Here is a 22,696-nt window from a genome sequence, read left to right as displayed (position 1 = left end):
GTCGACAGAGCATGCAACTCTTGATCTCAGGGTTGTGAGTTCAAGCCCCAAGTTGGGTGTGGGGCCTGCTTTAAAAATAATACTAAAGAAAGTTTTAAAAATTATAGTCCAAAAGTTTAAAAAATTATAGTTCAATATATCCATTTAAAAATGAATCTTGTGGGGCGCCTGGCTGGCTCAGCCCTTGGAGCATGCGACGCTTTTTTTTTTTTAATGTTTATTTATGTTGAGAGAGAGAGAGAGAGAGAGAGAGAGAGATTGAGAGAATGGGGGAGGGGTAGAGACAGAGGGAGCAGAGAATCCGAGGCAGGCTCCACACTGCCCCTCAGAGCCAGATTTGGGGCTTGAACCCACCAACCTTGAGATCACAACCTGAGCCAAAGTTGGACGTTTTACCAACCGAGCCACTCAGGAGTCCTAAGTATGGGACTCTTGATCTCAGTGTTATGAGTTCAAGCCCCGTGCTGGACACAGGGCTTACTTAAAAAATAAATGAAAAAAATAAAAATGAATCTTGTTGTAAAAAAAAAAAAAAAAACAACAGAATAAACAGAATAAGCAGTATATCAGATTATGAAGTGAGGTTACAATAAAGCCATCATATAAAGCATGTTAATAAAACTGAACTCAGAATGCTTAATACTGAATAAATTAATCAGGAAGAGTTAGATGATAGATTATGCTTGAACAAGAATAGAAAAGATCCCAGGCTTAGATTATATAAATGTGACTATGTAATTATTCTTAACTATGGATGTGAAAGGAGACTTAAATATTAGATCAACACTAGATATCAATCAAATATCAAGGAAACAAGGAATAGAACGAATGATGTGATGGAAATAAATGTCTAATAGGTCTCCAAGCCTTGTTGAGTCCTCCTATAAAATCTCTCTTAAATTTGTCTCCTAAACATTTCTGATACCACTACCTTAGTCTTCCAGAATAGTTAAATCTCCTCTATACCAATTTTTTCCTGTTTAAACTCATCCAGTGTAATGATATCATATCCTCTTTGAGAAATTTGTCTAATAAATCCAACCAAAACATCTCTTTCTGACCTGAAGGTCTTTTATAATCTAGTTCCATGCTACCTATGCAAGCTTATCTTTCATTCATTCCAACGTGCCCCCTATGGTCAGGCCATGCTGCGGCCTGTTCCTAAAACACGACATGCTCTTTTCTGTCTCTGTCCCTTCCTGAGGTGTAATACTCTATCTGCTCTGTCTGCCCCACTGTCCTTCATGGCTCAGATCAAATTCCAACCCTGCCATGAAGATTTCCTTAACTTTCTTAGTTCTTTGATTTCCCATTACGATTATAAATGGAAACATATACCCTATAGATAATTTAACTATTATTTAACAGTGTATTATATGCAAGTCTTACTTCTTCAGCTACATTGTAAACTCATCAAGGGGATATAATTCAATATTACTTCAATTATCCCAATTGGGTCCAGGCCATTTTCATTCTAACATTTTCACCGATTTTGCTACAGTACATATTTGAACTCTAAGAACATGTTGATTTCTTCCTTTCCTTTCCTTTCCTTTCCTTTCCTTTCCTTTCCTTTCCTTTCCTTTCCTTCCCTTCCCTTCCCTTCCCTTCCCTTCCCTTCCCTTCCCTTCCCTTTCCTTCCTCCCTCCCTCTTTCTTTCTTTCTTTCTTTCTTTCTTTCTTTCTTTCTTTCTTTCTAGTAGGCTCCACGCCCAACATGGGGCTTGAACTCACAACCTTGAGATCAAGAGTCACTCTCTCCACTGGACTGAGCCAGCCAGGCACCCCAAACATGTTGATTTCTTACTTGTATGTACAAACATTTGATTCAGAATTACATTTCACTGACTGTTTTTGTTGAGAAAGCATATTAAGAGTGAATTCAATGAACCCAGTTTAAATCTTTGATCAATTTTCTATTAAATGCTATTAAACCATTTTAATATTTTTTGTATTTTTATTTTACTGAAACTTTAATCTTAAGCACTTTTTTCCATGTTCATTTTACAATGAATATTTATCAATTTTCACATTTTTACAGAGACATAATTGACATACAATGAAGTACACATAATGAAAGTGTGCAATTTGATAAGTTTGGACATATGTAGACACTCATGCAGCCATCACCATGATGAACTTGGTGAATATACCATTCTCTCATTCTGTGCTTTCTTTTTTCATTCCCTCAACAAGAATCTTTGTCTTTCAAAGAGCAGAGATTTATAATCTAGATAAGGTCAAATTTGTTAATTTTTTAATGGATTGTGTTATTGGTGTCACGTTTAAGACATCTTTCCCTAAAATCAAGGCCACAAATATTTCCTCCTATGTTTTATTTCAAGTTTTAGGTTTTACATTTAGGTCTGTGATTCACTGTTGGTTAGCGTTTATATGTGATGTGAGGTATGGATCTATGTTTGTCTTTTTTGCATATGAATATTATTTATTTATTTATTTATTTATTTATTTATTTATTTATTTTTTAAGTTTATTTTTGAGAGAGGGAGAGAGACAGATGCAAGTGGGGGAGGGGCGGAGAGGGAGGGACAGAGAGACTCCCAAGCAGGCTCCGCACTGTCAGCACAGAGCCTGATGTGGGGCTCAAACCCAGGAACTTCGATATTATGACCTGAGTGAAGTCAGATGCTTAACTGAATGAGCCACCCACGTGCCCCCGCATATGAATATTTAATTGTGCTAGCAGCATTTGTTGGAACTGTCTTGTTTTCCACTTATTTGCCTTTATACCATTGTCAAACGTCATTTGTCCGTATATATGAGTTTATTTCTGGACTTTCTATTCTGTGCCATTAATCTATTTCTCTGTTTTTAAACGAGTACCACACTGCCTTGATTAGTGTAGCTTTGTCTTGAATTTTGTTCTTCTTTTTCCAAATTGTGATTACTATTCTAGATCCTTTGCATCTTCGTATGAATTCGAGAATTGGCTTGCCAATTTCTACAAAAATGCCTTCTGAGGCTTTGGGGAGAATTGACATCATAACAGTATTGTCTTCCAACCCTTGGAGTTGATATGTATCCATTTATGATGTATTTAATTTGTTTTAGCAGTAGTTTGTAGTTTTCTGTGTACAGGTCTTTCACATCTTTGTCAGATTTCCTATTCTGCAACTGTGTCAAACTCATTTATTTGTTCTTGTAGCTGTTTTGTAGACTCCATTGGATTTTCTGCATTGATGATCATATCATCTACGAATAAAGATTCCTTTCCAATCCAGATGCTTATCTGCCTCAAACTCTCCCTCTCTCTCTCCCTCCCTTCCTCCCTCTCTTCCTCCTTTCTTCCCTTCCAGCTTGTCTCCCACCCTCCTACCTTCCTGTTCTCTTTTCTCTCTCTCCTTCTCTTCTTTCTTCCTTCCTTTCTTTCTTTCTCTCTCTCTCTCCCCTCTTTCTTTCTTTCTTTCTTTTTTTTTTTTTGAGAAAGAGAGAGAGTGCACATGAGCAGGGGAGGGACAGAAGGAGAGGGAGAGGGAGAATCTCAAGTAGGCTCCGTGCCCAGTGCTGAGCCAGACGTGGGACTAGGGGCTCCATCTCACCACTGAGATCATGACCTGAGTCAAAATCAAGAATCAGGCTCAACTGACTGAGCCACCCAGGCGTGCCTTGTTCCTTCCCTTCTCTTCCCTTCCCTTCCCTTCCCTTCCCTTATCTTTTCTCTTTTCTTTTCTTTTCTTCTCTTTTCTCTTCTCTTCTCTTCTTTCTCCTTTCCTCTCTTTTCCTCTCCTCTCCTCTCCTCTCTTCTCTTCTTTTCTTTCCTTCCTTTGCCGTCTTACTCTGTCTAGAAATTTCAGTACAATGTTCAATGAGTTGGTGAGAGTGGGCATCCTTTTCTTGTTCCTGATCTTAGAAAGAAAGCCTTCTTTCACCATCAAGTTTATTGTTAGTTGTAGGTGTTTCATAGATTTTCTTTATTCCAGTCGAGGAAGTTTCTGGAAATTCTCTCAAAGCAATAAAATTGAGCATTTGCAGGTCTTACTTCACTTGTGTCTCATACCTCATGTATTACTTTTTTTTGTTGACTGATATTCAGTGTCTTGAAAACCATAGTTTCATATACTTTGTTCAAGTTTTTGGCTATTTCAGGTAGGACAATAAATCTGGTGTCTTTAGGCTATGTTGGCTTTAAGCAGAAGAACTAAGACTCTTTTTTCTTTTTTGCCATATATAATATATTAAAGATATTTAAAAAAACTGAACATTCCCAGTACTGGCAAAATAATCTTACTTATATTGTTTTGACAATGTAAATAGGTACAACCTTTTGGGAAGCAACTTGTCAATATTTATTAAGAGACTTAAAATATTTCTACCCTACGATTAAGTAACTGAGTTTCTTGGAATCTAGTGTAAGGAAAACATACATAAGAAAAGCACTTTATTAGTAATAATCTTAATAGCAAGGTTATGCATAATAAAGGAATATTGGTAAGAACCTAACATGCAATAACAGATGTACAGATCAAGCAGTATATGGTTATATAATATAGAGAAATATATAATATGCAGTATATAGTTATATCTGTAAAGAGGGGTGCCTGGCTGGATCAGTCAGAAAAGCATGCAACTCTTGATCTGGGGGCTGTGAGTTCAAGCCCCACATCGGATGTGGAGATTACTTAAATAAATAAATTAACATTTAAACTAATATCTGTAAAGAGTAGATAATAATAAAAATGCTTATATCAATTTATAAAATAAATAAATACTATAGATATTTATATGTATCATAACTAATAAATAAAATAAAAATTTATGCCTACAGGAAAACCTGGAATCAAATGTATAAAAATATTATCACCAAATACATACCTTTGGTTGTCTCTGTGAACCAGGGCTAGGGGTAAATTTTCTTAATAATAATAATAATAATAATAAAACCTTTAACAAATCTGTTGTGATAATCTTGGGTTTATAGGATTTCAAAAGAGAAGACAGTCAATATAAGTCCATATAAGAAAGTTGGTTGATTTGAAAATTGATGGAAATTGTTAATGAGTAAACTTAATGATTTTATATAAATTAACCAGGCAGTACTTAGCAACTGGTAGTAACTGTTATATGGAGATAACTTTGAAGGACTTAAGTAGCCAAAATTTTTTGGACTGAGAAGAGACATTAATGCAGATATTTTTCTGCCAGAAGTTACAGTGGTTAAGAACTTAGGGTTAAGGGCACCTAGTGGCTCAGTTGGTTAAGTGTCCGACTTCAGCTCAGGTCACGATCTCGCGGTCTTTGGGTTCGAGCCCCGTGTCCGGCTCTGTGCTGACAGCTTAGAGCCTGGAGCCTGTTTCAGATTCTGTGTCTCCCTCTCTCTCTGCCCCTCCCCTGCTCATGCTCTGTGTCTCTCTGTCTCAAAAATAAATTAAAAAAAAAACATTAAAAAAAAAGAAGGGCACCTGGGTAGCTCTGTCGGTTAAGCGTCTGACTTCGGCTCCGGTCATGATCTTTCAGTTCATGGGTTTGAGCCCTGCATTGGGCTCTGTGCTGACAGCTCAGAGCCTGGAGCCTGTTTCGGATTCTGTGTCTCCCTCTCTCTCTGCCCCTCCCCGACTCACGCTCTGTCTCTCTCAAAAATAAAATAAAACATTAAAAAAATTTTTTTTTAAAAAGTGAACCTAGGGTTAGGAGTCAATCATATTCCTGTTCAAATTTTTGCTTTGCTACTTTTCAACTGAAACCTTGAACAAGTTACTTAATTTCTCTGAACCAGTTTCCTCACTTATAAAATGGGGATAATTTGGGCGCCTGGGTGGCTCAGTCGGTTAAATGTCAGACTTCAGCTCGGGTCAAGATCTCACAGTTCATGAGTTTGAACCCCATGTCAGGCTTGCTGCTGTTAGTGCAGACCCCACTCCGGAGCCTGCTGTCTCCCTCTCTCTGCCCCACCCCCCCTCTCTGCCCCTCCCCCTGCTCGTGTGCTCTCTCTCTCTCTCTCTCTCTCAACAATAAATAAGTAAGTAAATACAATGGGTTTAATAATAATGTCTACTCCACAGGACCTTTGTGCAATTAAGAGAGATCATTTACTAGGTATTACTAGCAAGCAGAGTATGTTAATGATAATGGCAATTATACTAGCAAAGGTTCTTTGAGGACTTACTATGTGCTAGATACTCTTCTAGATGCTCTACATGTATTAAATAATTCTAATCCTCACAGTATCCCTGTAAGGTAGGTGGGATTATCATACCTGTTTTTCAGATAAGAAAAAGGGGACACAAAGAAGCTAAGGTACTTGCCCAAGACCACATAATTATTATTAATTAAAATTTTTTTTGTTAACATTTATTTATTTCCAAGAGACAGAGAGAGACACGGTGTGAGGGGGGAGGTGCAGAGAGAACCAACTGAGCCACCCAGCTGAGTCACCCGGGCGCCCTTAGGTAATTACTAAATTGTAGAGGAATAGAAGCAGAAAGGCCAGTGTGAAGAGACTACAATAGAGAAAATAATGACTTGAACGAAGTTTATGGCGGTAGAGACGATGTTAGTATTCACGTAGTATGGTGCATTTATGGTTTTGCCAACCTATCAAAAGGCTATTGTTTATGACCGGTAGGAGAAGCCATTGCCAGCTCAGAAAATCTTATTTTATTATTATTATTATTATTATTATTATTATTATTTAGCTAAGAAAATTTTAAAGGCCTCTGGAACTGTATGTCTGTATCCTTAAAAAAAAAAGGTTTTAATCTAAGTAGAAGTATTTAAGGTGAAGAATTTATTAAGGAGTGTTCAACTTGCACAAAATAGAGAAGTCAATGAAGCCATCAAGGATAACCTAGTTGTTTATTCAGTAGTACCTTAGAATTATCTACTCCGTTATTGAATGACTATGGCTAGCTGTTTCAATAGAGAGACCTTTACAACCACAAAAGAGTGGGAAAGTGTGTTAGTTTTCTACATTAACTATTCGTGTTAAAGACAGGAAGTGTAAAACATGAGGTCATTGCAACCAATATATTTTCTCCTACTTTGTGGAATCGTACCATAATTGTAGACAAAGTACTTAAGCAGAAATAAATAGCTCTTGAGGGTTAGCATTGCCAACCTAAACCTATAATGTTAGTGAAGACTGAAATTTCTGACTGCCTCACCAAAACAAGACACATCTAAAATAACTTGCAATATTTGATCATACCCTCTCTTGTTCAGGGAACACAGCTTTGACCCTTCCTTCTGACAACTTACAAGTAGGCTAACTGGGGTCATGATTATGGCAGTGGCCAAGAAGAAATAGTCTTGGTGCCACATGGAGAGGAAAAACTGGAGTTTAGGGTCATTTGTGACCCAGTTATCACTTTAGAGCTTTAGGTTTATCAGATTTTAATTAATCTTTTAAGTAATCTCTGCACCCAATGTGGAGCTCGAACTCATAACCCTGACTGAAGTCAAGAGTCACATTCTCTACCAACCAAGCCAGCCAGGCAACCCTAGAAATTTAGGTTTGTAGACTTAGTCTTTAAGAGGAATTTTGGGGTGCCTGGGTGGCTCAGTCGGTTAAGCGTCCAACTCTTGATATCAGCTCAAGTCATGATTTCATGGTCATGAGATTGAGCCCTGCATTGGGCTACACACTGAGCATGGAGACTGCTTGGGATTCTCTCTCCCTTTCTCTGTGCCCCTCCCCTACTCTCTCATGCACGCACATGTGCTCTTTCTCGCTCTCTCTCAAAATAAATAAACTCAAAAAAAAAAAAATAAAAGGAATTTCATCATCAAACCAAACCCCCCGCCCCCAACAAAAAAGCAAAAAGCCCGTGTAGTTTGGGTATACCATCACCAGGTGATACCTCAGTCACAGTCCCACAGAGATTTATGTCCTACATTTACGTGATCGAGAGAGAGGGAACCAAAAAACATAAACCCGTAAACCAGCCACTCTTCACATGAAATAAATGCTATGTATGATAATGAAGATTTGAACCCCCTCCCCCCCAATTTTTTTTAATGTTTATTTATTGTTGAGAGAAAGACAGACAGAGCATGAGTCGGGGAGGGGCAGAAAGAGAGGGAGACACAGAATCTGAAGCAGGCTCCAGGCTCTGAGCTGTCAGCAAAGAGCCTGACATGGGGCTGGAACCCACGAACTATGGGATGATGTCCTGAGCCGAAGTCGGACGCTCAACCGACTGAGCCACCCAGGCACTCTTGAACCAAAAAATTTTTTGAGCCAAATTTTAAGGTAAACAAATATAATTAGACTTTCGTAGATGTGTAGATGTCCAACTTGATTCTTCATCATTTCATCACAACCTTTTTTTTTTTTTTTTTTTTTTTAAGTAATCTCCATGCCCATCGTGGGGCTCAAACTCATGATCTGGAAATCACCACCTAATGCTGCACCGACTGAGACAGTGACCCAGCCAGGCGCCCCACAAGCTTCATTTTATACACAGATTTTGGGCCAAATGTTTCTATCTTATTCTATTTAAGGACATAAAGAATCTAAACCCTGCTGGCATTTATATTTTCTCCTGAGGTTTTAGTCTAGCTTGATATCATAATTCCTTTAATATGCTTTACTGAAATGCCACTAATGTCTGTTTTTCTCTATCACAGATATAGCCTGCTTATAGGTAGCATGATTGTTGCCTAGGTTTTCCTATTAGGAATTTGGATTTTGCTCAAAAAGGCCCTACTTCATCATTCTCTTTCACATAGTGCAAGAAGAAGAAGAAAATTATACAAGACAAGATTACCCAAAAGGCATATGGCATGTTTCCATGTTTATATATAAAGAGGAGACTTTCCAATGTAATACTAAAGAAGACTAAAAAAAAAAAAAAAAAAATCTTCCTCAACCTTATGTTTTCTAATTACAGTTTTAATAATCTAGTGTGATGCTTTATATACTTTCTTTCGGCCAAGCTAAAGTAGCAAAATTCTGTGCTCTAGCTCTGTATCTTTTACATGCTCCTCTAATAAGAAAGCTCTTCAGGATGTTTAACAGACTTGTGTCACTTACACAAAACAAAATAAAACAAAACAAGCAAATATATATATATATATATATATATATACAGAAAAAATATATATACAAAAATATATATATGTATATGCTTTTTATTTTTATTTATTTATTTTTTAATTTTTTTGTAATCTTATTATTTTTTAAAATAATGTATTGTCAAATTGGCTTTCATAAAACACCCAGTGCTCATCCCATCAAGTGCCCTCCTCAATGCCCATCGCCCATTTTCCCCTCTCCACCCCCACCCCGCATCCACCTTCAGTTTGTTCTCTGTATTTAAGAGTCTCTTGTGGTTTGCTTCCCTCCCTCTCTGTTTGTGTTGGTTTTTTATTTTTGAGTAAACTCTACCCCCAATGTGGGACTCGAACTCACAATTCCAAGATCAAGATCAAGAGTCACATGCTCTATTCACTGAGCTGCATTTTAAGGTATATTTTTGAGAAGGATTTGGAACAGATATTTAAACTTTTTTTTTTTTTTTTTTTTTTTTTTTTTTTTTTTTTTTAAGAGGGAGAGAACGCGAGGGGCACCTGGGTGGCTCAGTCGGTTAAGTGTCTGGCTTTTGGTTTCAGCTCAGGTCATGAACTCAGTTTTGTGGGTTTGAGTCCCACATCCGGCTCTGTGCTGGCCTCGTGGAGCCTGCTTGGGATTCTTCCTCTCTCTCTGCCTCTCCCCTGCTCAGGCTCTCTCTGTCTCTCTCAAAATAAATAAATAAACTTAAAAAAAAAAATAAGAGAGAATGAGTGGGTGGGGGAGAGGAGCAGAGGGAGAGAGAAAGACTCTGAACCAGGCTCCATGCTTAGCACAGAAATCGATGTGGGGCTCGATCTCACGACCCTGGGATCATGACCTGAGCTGAAATCAAGAGTTGGGCCACCCAGGCACCCCTGGGACAGATATTTAAATGGATTTCATGATATCAGGTTAACATACTAGAAACCTAGAGGTCAAAATCTGGAATTGCATTAGAGACATTAAACAGGAATTGGAATCAGGTTAAGGGGTCATAGTGGTGACACAAAAGTTAGGAGAGGCAGAAATTTGGAGTGAGTTAACAAGGATATAACTTCAACAGCAGCACAGAGGAAAATGTCTGTTAGCGCTGGTGGCACAATAATACAGAAGAATTTAAGAATTGCCATGCTGGTAATTCATGGTTCACTCAATTCAGTGTTCTATTGGCAAAGTGAACCTAGAAAAAAGATAATAATAACCTTTATAATATGGTAGGTGTTTTATGTAATTTTCTCATGTAATCCTCACTACAATCCTATGAAACAGCTAATAATGTTATGATTTCTGGTCCTTAGATGAGGAGTCTGAAGCTTGAGAGGTAAGACTTGTCTATCTCATACCTTGTAAGTGTCATAGCAGGGATTCTGACCACGACAGAATAAAATAGTGCTTGTTGATGTCGACACTGAAGATTAGGTATGCAATAGCTTCTTTTAAGTAATAATGATCACTGATACATTTGTCAAAATCTCTTTTGAGTTAATAAATATTAACTTTGGGATTAGAGAGTTTGTCAAGATCGGTTAAAGCAGTGCAAAGGGTTAGCTGCAAGGGTAGAAGCAGGGACAGAGAGGCAAAGGAGGATCAAGGATGTTGTAAATAGTGTGCTATAAATTATGCTGAAATAAGTTAACGTATAGTCTTCTGAAAGTCCCATACCAGAACAGGGATTTTGGAAGGGACTAAAGATCAAGTTACTAGAGAGAGGAGGACCAAGTGAGTTTCCCCTTTCCCCATGTCGCCAATCATTTTAAGTGCACTTCTCAGGGCTTTCTCTAATTCAAGAGTTGTGCTGAGATTGGAGTGAGCAGAACTGCACATCTCGTTCTAGCTGCAGCTGTGAAGTAGTTCAGTACAGATATATTAATGGCTTTTCCAGGGGTGCCTGGCTGGCTCAGTCAGTAGAGCACGTGACCCTGGATCTTGGGGCTATAAGTTTGAGCCCCGTGTTGGGTGTAGAGATTACTTAAAACTAAAATCTTAAAAAATATATCTTTGTTGATTTAAAAAATAGGTTGTTTTTTAAAAAAACTTTTTTAAACGTTTATTTATTTTTGAGAGAGAGAGACAGAGTGTGAGCGGGGGAGGGCCAGCAAAAGGGAGACACAGAATCCGAAGCAGGCTCCAGGTTCCGAGCTCTCAGCACAGAGCCCAACGTGGGTCTCGAACCACGAACAGTGAGAACATGACCTGAACTAAAGCCAGACGCCTAACCGACTGAGCCACCCAGGCACCCCAAAAATAGGTTTTTTTTAGGGCTTCTGATATATATCTTGATGATACCCACCATTTCTTATTTTCCCTGAATTTGTTTATTTATTTAAGTAAGCCTTATGCCCCAGGCAGGCTTGAATTCACAACCCCGAGATCAAGAGTCACATGCTCTCCCAATAGAGCCAGCTAGCCCCCTGCACCCCCTTCCCCCAAAATTAGCATGTAATTGACCTGATGTTTTCAGGGAACAAACTGCAGAGACTCACAGGGCTTTTTCTTGGCTTCTGATCAAGATTAAAAAAAAATTCATACTATAGTTTGGTCCATTTAATCCCCAGGTTCATTGACTTGCTCTAGATCCTGAGATAAAACATATCTCACTTTTGATTCATTTACAGACTGGTTAAGAACATCCTGTAGTCTATCGCAATAATCTTGTTCTCTAATAGAAGAATTTGGAGTTTTGGACTGTGCCTTTCCACCTCCATATTGTTTGGAGATGTTGAGTAACTACCAATTTGTTTGGAATAGCAGTGACTCTAAACGGGCCTGGAATTTCAGAAGGTCCCTTTAGACTTCTCTTGAATACAATCACATTTGTCATTTGCCGGTGCTTTATTTGATAGAGGCTGCATATTTTGTTCAAAATCCCTTGTTTTCCTTCTGTAATCTTTGATATGTGTCATCTAGTCCTGGTGATATATCAACATTTGTTTTTCTTTTTTTTTAAGTTTATTTATTTATTTTGAGAGAGACAGAGCTCAAGCTGGGAAGGGGCAGAGAGAAAGAGACAGAGAGAGAGAGAGAGAAAGAGAGAGAATCCCAAGCAGACTCTGCAGTCGGTGCGGAGCCGGATGTGGGGCTCGAACTCAGGAATCCCTGAGGACCACAACCTGAGCAGAAATCAAGAGTCAGACACTAACTGACTGAGCCGCCCACGTGTCCCTATCAACATTTGTTTTCTAAGTTTGGCTTGGATAATGCTGACTATTGACTGCAATTTAACCAATGGCTAACATGTCCATATCAGAAATAACACTGAAGTGGTAATCATTGTAAAATATTCTCTAGTGTAGACTGATACAAAAAAAAAAAAAAAAAAAAGAATCATGCAACATGTCAAGTATCTCTTTGCCCACAATTATCAACAAATCAACTGATTTCTCCGTTGGCTCCTGTATTTGTATATTCCTTGTTATTTAGTTTTCTTTTTTGAGAGGGGCAAGGATATAATAAAGAGATTAACAGTTATTGAGTACCTAATGCTATACTATTACTTGCAGAGAAGAGTTGCTGGAAAAGCGTAATAGCTCATAAGTAACCTTATTTATTCCTAGAACAATCCTTTGTAAAGCACAGACTGTTTTATCTCATCCATAAAATGGAAGAATAATAGGGCTTATTTTACAGGATTGTTATGAGGGCTGAATGGCTTTGTATATGTAAAGGAATGAGACCCGTTCCTGGTAAATAGTAAGCACTACTTTAAATTTTCTTCTCCTTGTTCTTCTTGTTGTCATTTTTTAGTGTCATTTTGCGGAAACTGAAGTACAGAGATTTTAAGTCACTTTTCTGAGTATTCCAGAGGCAGCTAAGTGGTTGGAACGAATTTCTAAATTTCATATTCTTTCCTCTAAACCTTCTCTCTCCTGTTAAATTAATGAAACAAGGAGGCCATCAGACTGAGTGAGGTGGCTCTAGTGTTAAGGCGACTTACTTAAGCAAACCAGAATTTAAGCCTATAAATGCCTCAAGGTTATGAAATCAAAATGCTAAGGACAACCAATCACAAACAGCCAAGGAAGTTTTAAGTCATAGCCAATCAGATAATTTCCCTTCTCTGCTTCCGCATTTTTTCTACTTGTCTTTCCCCTGGCTCCTGTTGGCCGAGCTACTTCTGGTTTGGTACTCTGCCTAATTTAAGTCGATGAGTGCTCAGATCAACTCTGAACATTTTAAAGTATGCCTCAGTTTACCTTTTAACACTCCTTATGGCCTTGATATTTGTGTGAAAGAGCTCTGGAATGTGTTATTTTGTCCGATTGTCTTGTATATCTAGCCAACTTTGCAGGCTTCCTGCTTTTTGTACTTAGACTCTCTTTTAATTCTTTGAACGATAGTTCTTTTTTAAGAATTAATTTTTATTTATTTTTGAGAGAGAGAGAGAGAGAGAGAATGAGCGAGCACGAGTGGGGGAGGGGCAGAGAGCGAGGGAGACACAGAATCCAAAGTAGGCTCCAGGCTCTGAGCTGTCAGCACGGAGCCCAATGCAGGATTCTAACTCATGGACCATGAGACCATGACCTGACTAATGACTTTAGTTTCTCCACCTGCCCTTCTTGATTCTGGAAGTTCTCAATTAATACTTGATTTGAATTGTGATATAAAGATGAGATATAAGGTACAGCATCCCTTTCGGACACCAGTGGGTTTAAATAATTTGATTTCACTTGCTAATTCATCGTAGGGTCTGATTCTCAGTTCTCTTCCTTCTGTGGGTCATGCATATGGCAAATGTGATTTCTGACAGCATAATTTTAATTAGCCTGTATGGCCACAAAGCAATTTAGACAAGTTGTTAATTTCTCCTGCATTTTTCCCCAAAGTAGAGCCAATGGCAGATAAACTTTTGTGGAGATAGCTCTAAGAAAATGAGATTGTTAGCAGATTGCTCAAATTGAAATGCATGTAAAAGAGATGCATTGGATATTCAAATTAATGATAACCGAATATGTCCAAACATTCTGATAGGGTTTTTTTTTTTTTTTTTTTTTTTTTTTTTTTTTTTTTTTGGTAACTTTACTGACTCTTCATGAAAAAGACTTGAATACTCTGAGTGCAGGTAGAGAGGTAACAGTGGCCTGAATGATTGGGTTCAGGTTCTAAGAATGGCCTCCTAAAATCCAAGATTGATTAGCTTGTTATCTTCAGTGTTAAACCTACAGAATTCCACCTAAAACCAAAACCTTCATTCCAAAAATAAACTTTAAGGTTGTTTAACGATCAAAGAGTTTTCCATCAGCCATACTGACATGATGAGAAGAAACCTGAGATATTTTGGAGATCTTGGCACAACTTCAAAGAGTGATAGAACAGCATGCAGAGAACTTTTCCAAGTTTTCGAAGGCAGCAGTTTGGCTGGGACCCACACATACTTGAAAACATTTAAAAAGTCGTTTCCTATTTTGGAAGTCTAAATTATATGGCAAAATTCATATATGCTTAAAACTCAATTCTGCACCAGTTTTCCTCCCCAAATGCCCCTCCGCCGTTTCTCTCCGTGTCAACACTGGTAAACAATTCCTGAGGCATGTGCGGTAAGCGTTTCAATAAGGTGGCTGATAGCCCTTCTGAATGCTGTTTCAATATATTCTGAAACGAATCCCTTTCACCCCTATCTGATATATTTGCCTTTGTTTTGCAGAGGGAGAAAGGTGAAGCAATTTCCAGATTTGGAGACCCACTGCTAACTGACCTGTGTTTAAGCTGGTGTCGCTTCGCAAGATTTTGGTACCCAAAGCAGCGGAACCGACATTTAGCATCCTTCCTCTGAGCACACATTTCTTAAAGCAAGCGTTCTGCACGTTTGAACACCGTCTCTTCTCTACCCAACACCTCCTCCCAGCCCGCCCCCTGGTTCCTTCCCACCCTCAACCTCGCCCCCCCCTCAGCCGCCACCCCCCCCCAGCCTGCGCATGCGTCCTAAGAATCCCCTACACTCGCGGCACAAGCTGAGAGTATTGTCGGGGGCTATTCTCTCTCCCAGGAACATGGCGGCGAGTCAGGGAGGTGGTGTTAACAGTGGGGGCGGCGGTTGTGGTGGAGGTGGAAGTAGCGGTGGCGGTGGCGCAGCCGGAGGGGGAGGTGGCGGAGCCGGAGGGGGAGGCGGCGGCGGCGGCGGCGGCGGGACCCTGGTGGTGCCCATCCCGGTACCGACTCTTTTCGGTCAGCCGTTCCCCAACGGGCCGCAGTGGAACCCGGGGAGCCTGCAGCCTCAGCACACGGTGAGGAGCCTGGACCGGGCCCTGGAGGAGGCGGGCAACTCCGGCATCCTGAGCCTCAGCGGTAGGAAACTCCGAGACTTCCCCGGCAGCGGCTACGACCTGACGGACACCACCCAAGCAGGTGACAGGACGGGGTGGGGGGCGGGGAGGGGAAGCTGGGCTCGGATGGAGGAGGTGGGGGGAGTAGGTGGCTGCGTGGCTGCGTTGTTGGACTCTGCTGGTCTGGGCGGGTTCGCGGGGGCGGCGAGACTGACAAAGTCGGAGCAGCCTGTTCTCCTGAATGTGAGGGGGAGAGGAGGGAATGGTGGCGGGTGTGTGTGTGTGTGTGTGTGTGTGTGTGTGTGCGCGCGCGCGCGCGCGCGTGCGTGTGTGCTGATTGAAGGATGTATGGAAACCGGGCGGGATGTGAGGGGTGAAAGAGCATTATTGTTAAAGCGACTTTGTCCAGTAAGGAGTAGGGAGGGAGGTATTGACACCTTCCTTAATGCACTTCTTCCAACTCTCCTGGATGTTCCCATCTTTCCCCGGACGGGTTAAAAAAAAAAAAAAAAAAGACAATACATAAAATCACAATTGCTACATATTCTTTAAAGGCATACGTGCCTGTAAGAATGGCATATTCCTTTTCGTAGTGCAGCGACAGCAGCATTGCCACGGTTTTCTTGTGTTCTTATTTTGTGTGTGTATGTGTGTGAATCATCCGAGAATATTCTTGCCTTCTTGTCACGTATGCCTGTAAAGACTGAGATTTTTCATTTTCCTGGTGTTGAGAAGGTAGTGGTGGTTAAATTAGTATTTGCTGCAGTGGCAAATGAAATCATCAATCACTAACGTGTCTGGTCACTAGGGGAAAGGATCCTTCTTTTGAGTTATGTTAAGAGTCCTAATTTTTATAGCAGCAATAGCCAAAACATTGAAGGGCATTTTTGAGAGACAGAATGAACTCTGTTCTTCAGGGAGTTGTGGGCTAATGGCTTATCATTTTGGTTGAGAAATTGGCTATTGTAATGTTCTTCGTACCCTCTCTGGTACTCTTTGTTGTGGATGGCATTTTTTGTTATGAACATACTCTCTTTCCCCTCTGTCTTATAAATCAGCGCTGATTGTTTTAAATGTGTTTTGGTTTCATGAAGGGTTTTTTGCTTTTCATAATCTTTACATTTGTTAGCTATTTTTATTTGCTTTGCTGAAAGAGATCATGGATAAAATTATTTGAATAGATGTAGTAATTTTGAAACAGTACAGCAAGTAAATTCGCCCATAATGAGAAGTAATAAAAGGCCTCTTATTTTCGGAGTAACACTATTTCAGTGTGTTCAGTTTCTGGATATTAAATTTAGATATGTGTTTGGAGGAGGGTGCAGAGAGGAGGAAAACCTAAAACTGAAGCCTTCCGCCCAGTGTTCTCTTAGGAATTACCCTAAGAACTATGAATGCGTAATCGATCGCTGATTCTGTATTTTGGAAAGCATGTTTGAGTATTTACTCCTTCACTCTGAACACATTTCATAAACAATATGTTCACATATTTATGAATATATTGACAAAATATTATAGTACTTGGTATGTTCTTCAAAGGCTTCGAGAAAAATGGTTTCAGACTGCATCATTATAAGGCTACACTGTTGCTTATTGTCCTTTATAACCTGTAAAGGATCTGTCTGTAGGACAAAGTTGGAGCATCCTGGCTTGGCGTTCAGGGCTTTCACTGTCTGCTCCAGTTTATTGTTGCAACCTTATTACCCCAAACACTCCTACATAGAACCCTCTGTTCCGACCAAGTCAACTCCCCGTTCCTCAAATGTATTTAATGAATTTTCTGCCTCATGTTTGTTGAAGGTCACCCACATGCTTGGGATTTCTTCCTTTACTCCACCTATTTAGTTTTGTTCAAGCCCCAGCTTTTCCAAGAAGCTGTCTGTGACTCCCTGAGTCCATAGCAGTCTCCCTGTTTTTGAGTCTTTATGGTACTTACTATCTTTACCACATAGTTGTTAGTGCTGGCCTTAGTTTCTTTTTATGTTTGTGTCATGTGGTGCCTGAGAAGATGGGGAGCTACTTAAAGGCAGGGGATAGGTCATTTCCTTGTTTCGTCTTCTCTTTATATATTGCTTATATTGTACTTGATAATATTTTTCATACGCATCAGTATCATCTTGTGTGCTTATAATCTTTAGCTTTTAAGCCTTCAGTTGGTTTTCTTGAGGCGAGCTTTTAACACAAAGCAGAACCGTATTTGTCGTTGGCAAGCATTCATTTGTCATAAACTTTATTGGTGTCTACTGTAAGACAGAGGGTTTGAGATAATTCCACCTCATTGTACTTTTTTTTTTCAGTCGAATGCGTGTTCCTTGTGGGAACCCTTCCAGATTTAAATGAGAAATTTGTGAGTGACTCATTTGCCATTCATTTTTGACAAAATTCAGTCATGAACTATTTAGGGGCAATATTTTTGTATGTTGGGGACTACTATTCATTATGTATAAATGAAGGTGGGCACACTGAAACTGAAGAAGAATAGAGCACATTTGAGATGATACATACACACATACACACGCTCATACATACACATATGTATACATAAAGTATCCTCGTTTGATGAAAACAGTTCTGTTTGTTGGTATTGTTACACTTAAAATGACTCTCAGTGGGATAATGTTTCAGAACCAAACTCATTAGTTAGGCAAGCATATCATGGTTTATTGGATTGGGAGGAGACTGGAGGAAGGGAAAATAGGTAGGAAGGTATTCTGTTAATCTAGGTGTGAGGTGGTGAGAATCTGGGGGTAAAGCTAAGTTGGATAAGAAGGGAAAAGTGATAAATTTCAAAGGAAGCAGGGAAGGCTTTTTGTATCATTTTGCTGTTTCTCACATATACATCCATAAGACAAGGTTAGACCTGTGGTTCTTCACCTGGGCTGCACGTTAAAATCGCAAGGGAGTGTTTTTTAAAAACCCTGGGCCCCACCCCAGACCAATTAAATCAGAATCTCAGGGGCCAAGAGGCTCGTTTTTTGTTTTGTTTTTAAAGTCTTCCCAGATGATCCTAAAGTGTAGTCAGGGCTGAGAAAGTCTAAAATAGCTCATTTTTAAGGTACTCAAGAAATACTGTTTAAGTGAATGAGAACATGGATAAGAATGTAGTGACTAAACCGAAGTCACTTGTCAAGAGGGTCAAAATCAAAATTAGGAGCTATGTATTCAAGATCTAGTTCAGTATTCTTTTCATTTTATTTTATTAGTTTTTAAATACCTAGGAATAAACTTTTCTTAATGTTTATTTATTTACTTGGGGGGGCAGAGAGTGCGAGGGAATGAGTGGGGGAGGGGCAGGGGGAGAGAGACAGAGAGAGAGAGAGAGAGAATCTCAAACAGGTTCCATCCCTGCTGTCAGCGCCGAGCTGCCTCAGGGCTTGATCTCACCTTGAGATCAGGACCAGAGCCGAAATCCTGAGCCGAAATCAAGAGTCTGATGCTTATATATGATTGAGCCACCCAGGTGCCCCTCAGTATTATTTTTATTAGACTTGGTGAAGCAGAGACACATTTTTTTCCCATTATATCATGCCTCTAATGAGTAGAAACTTACAAGAAGCTATAGTTTCTTCAGTTTATATTTGCACTGGTTTATATTTAATACTGTTCAATAACTTTGCGTTAAGAAAATAGTGCCCCCAAAACACGTAGCAGCAAAATCTTGTTTTCTCTATTAATAGTCTTGCTGTGAGGGAAGATGGATAGTTGGTAGCTATTGACCAAGTTTGTTTTTGATGTTTCATTACCTTTTTTGCATTTCTGGTGTGTGTTCTTCACCTGGCCCTGCCCGCCTGCTCTCCTTGTTTCTTTTCCCCTCTTTAGCTCACTCCCCTTCTTCTGCTCTGATGTAGCCCAAAGCTAACTAATTATGCAGCCTTTTCAGGAGATGAATATTTAAAAGGGAGAGTTTGCTAATTTACTTGAATCTTCAATTGGTGGTTTGTGCTCCTGACCTTTTTGAATATGTCTGCCTTTGAGATTCTTCTTGGTTAAAGTCCTCGTCTATATAAAGACATAAAAACAGGGATGAGAAAGCTGGTAATCCATTTCAGGAAAGTAGCTGACTCTTGTTGTAATGTCTTGTCTTCCACGGTCTATAGGTAGACTTGGCGAGGCAAAGGGAAATTACCTAGAACTTTTTCGTCTCTGTGGATACTGTGATAATTTGTTGACCTTAAGAGAGCTTGAAAATTATTTAATAGCCACCCAAACAAATCTTGAAGCTTTTCATCTTTGACTTTGTCACCAATGCTACAAATAAGTCTCAGCCTACTTGCAGCTGCTCCCTCTGCTTCTTCCTACCCCTTTATGTCCATAAACAATAGGTCTGTGAAACAGAGTTAGGAATTCTTACGCGCATCAGATCGTGCTGTGTCCTGGTTAATCACATGTTTTCCTGTAAACCTGGAGTCAACTGTACTATTTCCTACATGTGCTGGTTCACCCCTTCAACTGCGGGGCATATGGTGCATTGTATCAGGTTGTACAATGGAGCCAGATAAACTTTGCAGCATCTGATTGTAGGTGAAGGTCCTCTCAGTGCATCCAGTGGAATGGACCTGTGATTGTGATTTTGTGGACTGATTCAGGTATCTACTTTGCTTTATGTAATAAGCGTCTTCCTGGAAAATTGGACGTGAAGCACATTTTTGACAGTTAACTCATCGTTTACTTGCTCTAGATTGAATTTCAGTTGCTGGACCTTGCAGCGATTTATTTTATTCAGTGATGAATTCTTCTGCAGCATAAGTAGGTGCCCCTAATTGCTCTCTTTTGTAAGTTCACATTTTAAAATAAAATGTCATCTTAAATTGGAGGGTATGTTCATCATTAAAATATTACCATTTATATAGTTCTTTATAAATTTCTAAGCGCTTTCATGTACATTATACTATTGTATCCTAATAATAACCCTGTGAGCTCGGCAGAGTATACATAGTAATTACTCCTTGTTGTTGTGAGAGGTTAAGTGATTTGCCCAAAGCGAAATGGCCAGCGTATGACAAAGTGTGGGTCAGAGCCTAGGTTTTCCGCCGGTAGCACTCACCATTACAGTGTTATTTCCACTGTGACACATTCTGCCTTTATAATAAAACTCTCGTTCAACTAAACACTATATTAATAGAGTATTTGTTCTGGAGAATGCTTACCTAACTTCATAGGTTATATAATTTTCGCTCGTGGCGCAGTGTGTTTTGTTCTGTGTCGCGTGATAGTTGCATAGCTTGTCGCCATGCTTCTCATTCTGACGGTTTTAGAAGAGATTCATTAAGAAAGCCTTTACTGAACTCCAACTTTGGAAACATGACTAGCCAGTACAAAAGAAAAAGACATGGTTCTTGTCCTTGAAGGGTTTGTAACATAGTAGTTGAATGTGTACAGGAATATGTGTGACAATTATAAAAGAATAGGTGTGCCTGGCTGGCTTAGCTGGAGCTCCATGTTAGGTGTAGAGATTACTAATAAATAAATAAATAAATAAATAAATAAATAAACAAACAAACAAACTTAAAAAAGAAACTTACTAAAATATTCATAAAAAGGAAAAGAATTATATGAGAATACTCGAAATTGTATGCTTTTATAAAATCTACAAATAAGTGATGTGAAACTGTGTCATAAGGCTTCCTTTTAGTGGGGGTGAAGTTAGTTTGAGAAAGCTTCCTTTAAAGTTAGATGTATGCTGAATCTTGAGATCAACAATCAGCATGGGATCAAGTTATGGTTAGGTAGGAGGGGCAGTTGCAGAATTTCAGGGGAAAAACTGTTATGAACACAGAGTTGAGAATAGACACTGCGTGTTAAGGGCAGATGTTAACCGAAGGTTTACTCTGTATTTTTGCAAACATACTAAGAGGCTGAGAGGAGGAAACTGGTGGAGAGTTCGGTGTTAAAATGCAAGAGGAGGAGGAGAGAGGACCTTTATTTGAGGGCGAGGGAAGCAAGAACAGGGTGGGGAGCTGTTAGCCAAGGATGGGAGAAGTAGCCTGACTAAGGTGCAAGTGAAGTTAGATGTCTGGGGACGCTAATGTCTTGACTTTTAATCGTAAAGAACTGAGGCAGTGTCATCAGGGAAAAGGTTGATGAGCGTAGGAAAAGGTATTCAGTAGAGCATAGTGCTTTAAGGAATCAATTTGGAGAAGAAGCCACAGTTTAGAATTAGGACTGTGTGGTAAGCAGCTAAATTAGTAGCTTTTGGAAAATATGAGCTTATCATATTTTATGAAAAAATATATATACTCTGTGGCAGGTAAAAGAACAGAAGTGGTTGATCGGGATATTTTGGAATTGGATTTACAGGGACACTTTGCTTAAAGTTTAAAATTTAATACTTGGATTTAGATTATCTGTAATACAAACCCTGAAGCATTTATTTGTCATCAAAGCATAAAGTGGGACAAGATCCAGAAGCATACGGACAAAATAAAAGATGATGCTAGGAATACTTTTCACAAATAAAATATATTTCACCAATGGAAATAATTGAAGACTTGCAGCTTATTGATTCCCTGGTACGTAGTAATTGTTTAATTTCCAAGGCACTGTGAAACTGTGCAGAAGGGCGTATCATTCTCCTAGACCATCCCAACAGTTCACTCTAAGGGATGCTTAAACTGTGTGATACCCACCCTTTATTCTACAAAGTTTTTATTTTTTTAATTTTAATTTTAATTTTTTTGATGTTTTATTTATTTTTGAGAGAGACAGAGACAGAACGCGAGTGAGTTGGGGCAGAGAGAGAGGGAGGCACAGAATCCGAAGCAGGCCGCAGGCTCTGAGCTGTCAGCACAGAGCCCGACGCGGGGCTCAAACTCAGAGCTGTGAGATCACGACCTGAGCCGAAGTCGGACGCTCAACCGACCGAGCCACCCAGGCGCCCCCAAAGTTTTTCATCATGACCTAGAGGGGAAATCTTTTAGTTCTCTCTGTTTTGTTACACTCTGGTATATTTGGGTACTCCTTGAATCATTTTAATACTCTGGAAAGTTTCAGAAAGTTTTGTCTGCTTCCCTTTATAGAAAGGAACACCTTACATTCCAGGGAACCATTTAATATAATAAAAGCTGTACCAGTCAGTTTTATTTTATTTTTTAAAAATGTTTATTTATTTATTTTGAGAGAGAAATAGAGGGAGTATGAGCAGGGGAGGGGCAGAGAAGGAGAGAGAGAGAGAGACAGAGAGAGAGAGACAGAGAGAGAGAGAGAGTGTATCCCAGGGAGGCTCTGTGCTGTCAGTGCAGAGCTGGATACAGGGCTCGAACTCACGAACTGTGAGATCATGACCTGAGCTGAAATCAAGAGCCGGACGCTTTAACTGACTGAGCCACTCAGATGCCCCTGTACAAGACAGTTTTATAATTGTAATTTAAGTTTATGTTTAGTCTCACTTAAAAACTAGTGCACTCAAGTCTTCTAAAGGTCAAGTTTTA

The 22,696-nt window shown here is 39.5% G+C and overlaps 1 protein-coding gene across 1 annotated transcript in view; it reads left to right on the top strand.

Annotated features, from left to right (window-relative positions):
- Positions 1-14,996: 14,996 nt before the first annotated feature.
- Positions 14,997-22,696, top strand: part of LRCH2 (leucine rich repeats and calponin homology domain containing 2) — a 107,328-nt gene continuing 99,628 nt past the window's right edge. The window contains exon 1 of the mRNA XM_030306154.1: positions 14,997-15,351. Coding sequence (XP_030162014.1) covers positions 14,997-15,351 — 355 coding nt within the window. The remainder of the gene's footprint in view (positions 15,352-22,696) is intronic.

This window comes from Lynx canadensis, chromosome X (assembly GCF_007474595.2).
Source record: "Lynx canadensis isolate LIC74 chromosome X, mLynCan4.pri.v2, whole genome shotgun sequence".
Lineage (NCBI taxonomy): Eukaryota > Metazoa > Chordata > Mammalia > Carnivora > Felidae > Lynx > Lynx canadensis.
This window is presented reverse-complemented; position numbering and strand designations above follow the sequence as displayed.